General features: G+C 30.6%; 1 protein-coding gene across 1 annotated transcript; it reads left to right on the top strand.

Annotated features, from left to right (window-relative positions):
• Positions 1-5,813: 5,813 nt before the first annotated feature.
• LOC138137323 (matrix metalloproteinase-24-like) lies at positions 5,814-8,816 on the top strand. Its single transcript, XM_069056665.1, has 4 exons — positions 5,814-5,949; positions 6,314-6,535; positions 7,790-8,287; positions 8,335-8,816. The coding sequence occupies exons 1-4, from the start codon at positions 5,814-5,816 to the stop codon at positions 8,814-8,816; spliced, it is 1,338 nt and encodes a 445-aa protein (XP_068912766.1).
• The last annotated feature ends 70 nt before the right edge of the window (positions 8,817-8,886 follow it).

The following is an 8,886-nucleotide window of genomic DNA, read 5'->3' as shown; positions in this document are numbered from 1 at the left end:
TAATGTTACGCTTTGTTCGATAGAATTAAACTCGGGTTATTCCTTCGTGTTGTTGCTAGATTTCGGAAAAGTTAAAATAAAATGTTGTAAGTGCGCCCTGTGGGAGCTAGGTGACAATCAGGAAGTCGTGGGGTTGTTTAGTAAATTTCTGTGGAAGCTACGGTTATTTAGAGCCGTTAGCGGGGACGGACCTTAGTCTTTGCGGGAGCGGCGTCGGGATGTTTTCGTGAAGCTTCCGTCGACGGTTATAGGGACTTTGGGGTTTTGTCCGGAAACGGTTGGTTGGGGACGGCGGACCTAGGTCTTTGCGGCTGCGGTCTAAGAATGCCACTCGTACGACCCCGAAACGCTCTGTCACTCTTGCTGGGTCGGTGAAATAGTCCGACGTTCATTAATACCCCGAATATCTATAAACGTCGCTTGATTTCAAGATGATTCAGATTATTCTTCTGAGTCCCCTCGCGGCCGAAAGTTTGTTACCTCCAGCTCTAAGCTCCCGTTGGCGTACCTTGACCGCGTAGTTCCGAGTTAAACATTGTTTTGTCATTAATCGAATTGTAAAATATGAGTAATACCTGGGATACGGTTTTTGAAGAGGGTTTTTCATCCGTCCCTGTCTGTAATAACTGCCTTATAATTTGTTTACTTGTTTGCAAGCTGTCATTTTGTCTGTCATGTGCCCGTTTTTCTGTTATTTTAAATATTGTTGCATTCATCTTGTCGTTTATCTTTGTGATGTACTCAACTAGTTAATTTCTTGTACTTCGTTAACCTTAATTTCTGTCTTTTGTATTCGTTTCAATTTCTTTTTCATCAAAGTTATTACAGGCATTTTTAATAAAAGGTATTTTGCGTCCCTCACATGTGTGTTTTATTTGCGGCACTCTTTCAACTGGAACCCTCACCGTTTGCATTCCGAACCTTTCCGCCAAAAGAAAATCACAACGAAGGGCTCCTCCGATTCGATGACGATCACGACCACATTTGTTACCGTTTTGCGCAGGTTCAAATATTTGGCGGAAAAAGTAATGTATTCAAATCATTACAATATAAAAGGCCATTTTGGCGCTAATTTATTAATGTTATAATGTTCTTTTTCATCGGCTTTAATAAAATGAATACGCAAGCACGTATCCATTTATTTAACACAAATACCATCAATAATGCAAACCGCATTCGCATGCGAAGCACTAGTCCGCTTTGTGTACGATTATCGATAGACCGCGTTAGCGCAGAAAGTTAAAACGTCGCGCTCGGAACATGTGCACATGCTTTCGCAGCGTGTTGCGTGTTCGAATCCTGATAGCGTGCAAAATTTTTTATGTTCGAATTCGTCTTCGAGTCATGAAGTATTTTCTAAAATAAAAATCAAGTTGTAAAATAAAAATTCAAAACGAATCCAAAAATTCAAAAAAATTGAATGGCGTTACGTTTAGTCACAGAGCACAGACAATTAAACTATAGTAAGACTGTCAAGTGGGATTACATTTTCGGAGACGGGCTCAAGTGGCGCTGCCCGAGCGTTAGGTCAAACTAATGTATAACAAGTTGCATATCTGATTAGTTTCTGTATACCTAGTTGCCTATTTTTTTTTTCAATTTGATTTAAATTGATACTTATTTAAAAAAAATAACAACGATTAATTAAGCATTAAACATTTTAATACAAATTCTAACATATACAACAAATTAGTAGTTCATTAAACGAGTTTGTGTGTAAATTGGGATTTTTTGGGCATGAGTGGGCTAGTTTAAAAGGCGAGTGAAACTGAATTGAAGGGTAGAATTAGTTCAATATGTAATTTGATTTTGCGTTAACTTTTAAAATTTTAAAATTTGAAATTTTAGAATCGTGCAAAAGATTTTTTAATTTTAAAATTGTTTTTCGCTGATATCGGTCCATATAATAAATGTTTCTACCTTTTGAAGTAAGACTACTAACTTTCTTGCATTCAAGTACTTGCAACACACTAGAAGATTTTGTTGGGTGTCTATTTTGGGCCTTGGGCATAACAAGAAGGATTAGATTCTCTACGGTGGGATTTTCAGTAAGTAATCGTAGATTTTTCAATTTGTTCAGTTAACATTGTTTATGGAAGTTTGTTTGTCTTCATGAAGAAAAATCGACGGCAGAACGTATTTATGGAGTTTTGCTTTTTGAGTAAAGAAATTGTTGCTAAAATATTTCTCGCAAATAAAAGCATTATCTGTTTTGAAGGGTGGTGCAACATTTACCTAAAGCTATCCATGGTTTCCTTTGTTCTTCTAACTTTTGAAATTTAAAATGTTTATTTTTTTATCGCCGATCTTGTTTACAAAGCATTTATGTTTCATTTTTCCCATATCCAAATAAATAAAATAAAAATTGCGATCTGAAAAACCATATTTCGTACTTTTTCAAAAAGAAAAAGATAACTTACCAAATAAAAAGATAACGAAAAATTATTTATAAAATTTATTGACTAAACCTTGACAGAAATTAGAAAATTCAAAATTACTGATGAGTGATGACTGATGACATTATTAATTAATATTCAAATCAACCTTCTTTTTAAACGGAACTTCCCGATCGGATCAACGAGTAAATTCGGTAATTTAGTTTGGCCTAACGCTAGAGCAGCGCTAGTGTTGTCAGTGTCTCCCATGTTTTATTATTGAAAAAATAAGATTAGCTGAACAGCAAGTAGACAACATGCACAAAGACATACAATATTTAGAAAGTATTAAAGTCCAAAACAATTCAATAACCAACGAGGAGTCCCTGGCGCAAGATTAAATTCTTCGTAAACTCAAAGTTGGTATGGATTGATAAAAGGGCGAACCCTAAAAAAAAAAAAAAACTTTTTTGATCAGTGCAAGGTTCGAATCTCTATCCCGGAATATTTTTTTCACTGTATATAAATGACTAACACGGATAGTAAAACTGAAATAATTGACGCTATTTTAAAAAATCGTGAGATAATAAAAAACAGGATCCACTTAAAACTGACAAACTTGATAATATTACTGAATTCGCCTCGCTCATGATGAACGAAGCGAATCCAAAAAATGTTTTAGCAATCAAAGAAGAAGACGAAAATGTTTCAAAGAATGCGGAAGGTGGTGATGTAAGCGAATCGGATCATTTATTACGATTACCAAAATCACCTTCAGCGCCCACCTCAATAAGTTTAGATCCGAATAAAGATTTACATTTTGATATTATTGAAAAACAATTTAAATTTGAAAAACCTTCATATTTATTATCGTTAGACATTAGAAATCAAACGCAAAAATTGATACAACGATGCCTGAAATATCAACTAAATTAAAATCATTAAATGCACACATTACAAACGCAAAGAAATCACAAAAACAAGAAAAAAATGATAATTTACAATATGTGTATTCACAGTTGAAAAAATATAAAAGTGTTTTAGAAGATATTCGAAAAATTCCTTTCTATGAAAAAGGAAGCGGTATTTTTTCAGATCCGAATGAAATGGTAGAACGTCTTAATCTATTAATTGCGTCAAAAAATGCTGGAAATGATTCAACTGATGTATACAATGAATGCGTAGAAATACTTGATAAATTGTTAAACCTGAAACTCATAAAAAAATCAGATCACAAAAGGATATTCTCTACGCAACTTGCTTTTTTAAACTGAATAAATGAGCCTAATACACATTAGATCTAAAAAAAATGATTTTGAAATAAGTTATTCTGAAAATCCTATTAATTTATCTGGATTAAAAGGTGAAATTGCTTTAAAGACAGCAAGTCTCTGGTATAGTTGGGATAACATTACCGAAGAGTATAAAAATAACGAAATAAAATACAAGTCTGGTAAAAACGACTTCGCAGCCGAACTCAAAAATAACGAAATCAAGAAAGAAAACGATAGAAATGAATGGGAGTGGAAAATATTAAAATTACCAAACGGTCTGTACGATGAAAATGAATTAAATAATTATATCCAAGAATATTTTGGAACGTTTGAAACACCCCCGTTTTATTTTGATGTAAATTATGCAACTAATCGTTTTATGCTAATTATACGCGACATAGATTATGAAATTGACTTTTCCCACGGTAAGATATATGAGCTTTTAGAATTTGATAAAAAAATATATAAAGAAGGAATAAACTATGCAACAAAAATTGGTAATATCACCAAAGATATTGATCAAATCTTGATTCACTGTTCCCTAGTTTCATCTAGTTATCAAAATAATCTCAAAAGTGATGTTATATATGCTTTTATTCCAAATATTTCGCCTAGATCTTTAATTAATATTGAACCGACGCATCCGAAATATTTACCAATTAATCGTACGGATTATATATTTAATATTCGCATTTCCGTTACAAATCAGCTAAATCAGTTGATACATTTTAATGGAGAGTGCTTAAATTTTGTTCTAGATATTCAGTAAGTCTTCGTCTTTCTTGTAGAATAAATGGTACTTGTCGTTCATAGAAAACAATTATTTCCGAAACAATATGGGTTTGGCCTTAAATATCACAGAGATATTAGAGGTGGAAATATTATTAGGTTTTTTATATCTTAATATATTAAAACCTTTTTGGAAAAATAATAAAGAGGATATCATTCAAGGTGTGACTTCAGCTTCATAGCTTCTACATACGTAAAATCACCGCCGTTTTCTACTTATAAAGAAGAAATTATAAATCCTATTCTAAACAAAATGAAAGAAAAATTGATGAATGAACATTTACGAGGCGACGGATTGAAAAAGGCTAAGACTGGTAGGACGAATCAATTAACTAAAAAATCAATGGAGATTATTAAAAATCTGCTGAATGCTTAAGTTTCCTAAAAGACTTCTTTTTATTTAAATAAATGGAAAGCGTTGTGGACAATTTATGGCGTATTGATGAAATGCCTGTAATTGATGAATCAACAAAAAGTTATACTTACAATGAAATAAGAGAAAGTAATATCAATGTGAAAGAACTTGAACAATATACGCTCGAAACTAACATAAGTGGGTGGAAACATTTATCAGGCGCTTATATTTTTGTCAAATCTAAAATTAAAAACAATCCAAATAATTATGCAACTATATCAAATAATGGGATACATGATTTTGACTATGTGAGGTTATTCTATGAAGAGGTATTAATAGAAGAAACAAATTATGTGGGTGTTGCTACGTTAATTTCAAATCTGATTGAATTTTCAGGAGATGTTTCTGATACTTCAGCATCACAATTGTGTTGGTATCCAGACACAGCAGATTCAGCAGATACGTCTCAATACAAATATGACGCGCAAGATAAATCGGAAAAAATTAAAGATTTAGACGTTGATATAAAAACTATTATTTCAAAAATCACAAATAATTCTGCATTCAATAAAGGATATTTAGAGAGATGGTTGTTAACAAAAGATGAAAAAACTATTACAAAATTTATTCCTTTATCTAAAATTTTTCGATTTGTACGAGACTGTAACAGTTTCGAATGGAAAAATTCGCATTGAATTACGTAAAAATAGGGTAAAAAATATATTACACGCTAAAGTTGATGGAAATTATGATTATGAAATATCTGATATTAGTTTGTGGATCCCAATAGTAAAACCCTCATTAGAAACTGAAAAAATATTATCTTCATTATTAGTTAGCAAATCTAACTTTCTTTGTGGATGGAATGCGCTTAACTGTTACCGTAGTAATTTGTGGTCTTCTGGAAGTGGAAACTGGCGCGTTGTAAATAATCAAAATAAAATATCTAGAGTTTTTATAGTTTTTTCTAGAGCTGAACGAAATGATAATTTTACCAAGACAATGATGATTTTTGATAATATGAATTTAGAAAGAATAAATATTAAAATCAATGGTACCCAACATTCTACTTATGAATATCAAGTGAATAATGAGGATTTACAACGGTTGTATGCCGCATTCCTCTCTTGTAATTATAAAAAAGATTTGGATGAAGGTACGTGCGTTAGCTATAAAGATTTTTGTAACCTCTATTTAGTTGTTGCTTTTGATGTAACAAAAGAAAATGATGAAAATTTATTTAGTAAAACAAAATCATCTGAACTAGAAGTTAATTGGACATTAAAAGATTATCAAAATGTTAATTACTATATATATGCTGTCGTTGAATCCCAAAGAATTGCAAATATGAATATCATAGATGAAAAGATTTATTTGGAAATGAAGTAGACGAGGTTTTACCCAGTTTTTAATTAAATAAATGAATGATTATAAAGTATATTTAACACCCAATCAAATAAAGAAACTCCAAAGTTGTAAAGACAAAAGAATAGATTGTAATATAAGATTCGATTTAACAGAAAGAGCTAATAATACTATTAAATTAAGAGAAAATCAGATTGATGAAATTAAAAAGTGTAAAAAAGAGAAGAAAAAATATTGTGATATCAAATTTTCTCCAACACAGATAGGTGGATTTTTACCTGCTTTAATTCCTGCGGCATTAGCTGTAGCCAAAGCATTGGGATTAGGTGCTGCTGGTTATGCTGGTACTAAATTAGCACAAAAAGCCTTTGGAGATGGTATAAAAAAGGATAAAAAAAACACAAAAAAGACGAAGACATACTTATGGACAAGGAATAAAATTGATAGGAAATCGGGTTTAAGTAATACAGAAATATCTGATATTATGAAAAATTCGGGTTTGCCTCATGAAGCTACGCGAAATTTTCGAGGTGTTTTTGCAATTGACATGTTACCAAAAAAAATTAGAAAAGATGAATCAGGTATAATTAATTTTCAACCCTCTAATTGTTATGGCTCACACTGGGTATGTTACATAAACAAACCATATTTAAGAAATATTTTATATTTTGACAGTTTTGGAATATCTCCATCAGAAAAAATTAAAAAATATTTATTAAGTAACGGAAAAAATATTGCGTGGAATAGCACGCAGTTACAAATGAGTTCTTCTGTTTTATGTGGTCATTACTGTATATATATGATAATTAATGTCAGCAGAGGCAAAGATTTTTATGATATATTATCTTCTTTTAAACAGATACTGTGTCGTTTAAATGAGAAAACTACTATTTCAATATTTGAACGTAATTAAAAAATTATATATTATCTACATGTTATAAATGGAAAAATATCTACAAAAACGCTTGTATGTATACAGAAAAAGTTACATATATTTTTATAAAATTGGAATTGGATTATCTATTAGTAAATTATTATTTAGTGCGTCGGGATTATCTTCGTTAGCCCTACCTCCACTAGTTTGTTTATCTCTTGGCGCTGGGGTAATAGAAATCTTAGATAAGAGGTTAAAAATATCAGAAAGAATTGAAGAATATAAGTTAATTTATAAATTTTATAGACAGTTATTGCATTTATATAAGGCTGATAAAATAAATGAAAAAGAAATAAATTTACGTGAAGAGGAATTTGTCAGTAATTTTAATTATTTTCCCAGAGAGAAATACCTAGAAAAAGTCCACTTAAACGGAAATTAAATTAGTTGATTTAAAGGTTGATAAGTGCTATGAAATTACTGCTATAAGTAAATCAGATGATGTTATATTTTATCCGATGTTACTTATTTTCAGATCCATCGAAAATTAATAAGTTATATGAGTTATATGACGCTGTTTCATATTTTCTTGATAAAAACAAAGAGATAATATGCTCTTCAAGTCTAAAGATTATGCGAAGATTATTTTTGTAATATAATTATTTTTGAAGATATTCCAATTATTTAATTTGATATTTACTCTAATAAATGAAATATATTATTCTTTTCTTATTTCTCACTACTGTAAAAAGTTCAGATGATATTAATATTACAAGCTCAGTGAAGCCTTACGATGAATCGAAGATTCAGAGTTATTTAGAACAATTTGGGTATTTAGAGAGTAATGGATCATTATTAACAGAAACGTCTTTGACTAGTGCTTCGCATACCAATGAAGCATTAATAAGGTTTCAAGAATTCTATAATTTACCAACTGATGGAACATTAAATCAAGAAACACTTGCTTTTATCAGTAAACCAAGATGTGGCGTTAAAGATAATCCAACAGCTTATAGAATTCATTATCAAAAATGGAATTACACAAATCTTAAATGGTATTTTTCGTTAGCGACAAACGAGATGAAAGAATTAGCACAAAAAGCCTTTGATCAGTGGGAATCTGTTTCAAATTTAAAGTTTGAGTACAATAGTATTAAACCAGATATACTTATATCATTTTCTAACACGTTGTTTCAGCATAATCATAATTCACGGTGTCAAAAAGGAATATGTTCTAGCAGTTTTGACGGAAAAGGTAATGTTTTAGCACATGGCTCTTTCCAAATAATAATGAATGTTTAGGAATTCATTTTGACAAATCAGAAAACTGGTATTTTGGTGAATCAAGCAATACACCTGATGATCAAACTAATTTTTATACTGTTTTATTACACGAAATAGGACACACATTAGGTATTGAACATTCTGCAAATAATAATTCAATTATGTACGCCTATTATAAAGGTGATATTGATAAATTAACTCAAGACGATATGTGGGCGATTCAATATTTATATGGACGACCTAAACGATTAAAATATGAATTAATACCAACAACAACAGTTAAACCTACTGTAAGCAAAGTCTGGCAAAGCGTCCCTGAAGTCGAAGTAAAAGATACTGTTGGTTCGACTCATGAGCCTATGGTAAATTTATGTGATTTTAATAAAGAAATTGACACATTTTTAATTGCAAATCATCATATGTATATTTTTTTTAAGAAATATGTTTGGTTAGTCAATTTAAAAGATATATATAATTTGATGATATTTCGAATACATTAGTTAAATCTGATAAATTTGACTTGACAGTTTTTGGATTTAAATGTGGTCTTATCGATCAAATAATAAAACT

The sequence above is a fragment of the Tenebrio molitor genome, chromosome 1, assembly GCF_963966145.1.
Source record: "Tenebrio molitor chromosome 1, icTenMoli1.1, whole genome shotgun sequence".
NCBI classification, from domain to species: Eukaryota; Metazoa; Arthropoda; class Insecta; order Coleoptera; family Tenebrionidae; genus Tenebrio; species Tenebrio molitor.
The sequence above is the reverse complement of the archived record's forward strand: the minus strand, read 5'-3'. Positions and strand labels throughout refer to the sequence as shown.

Excerpts from the sequence above, each read along its gene's own strand:
- LOC138137323 (XM_069056665.1), top strand. The coding sequence starts at position 5,814 with ATGAATTTAGAAAGAATAAATATTAAAATCAATGGTACCCAACATTCT. Across the intron at positions 6,536-7,789 it reads ACAAAAAGCCTTTGGAGATG|ATGATATTAATATTACAAGC; the intron begins GTATAAAAAAGG and ends TAAAAAGTTCAG. Across the intron at positions 8,288-8,334 it reads TAGCAGTTTTGACGGAAAAG|GAATTCATTTTGACAAATCA; the intron begins GTAATGTTTTAG and ends ATGAATGTTTAG.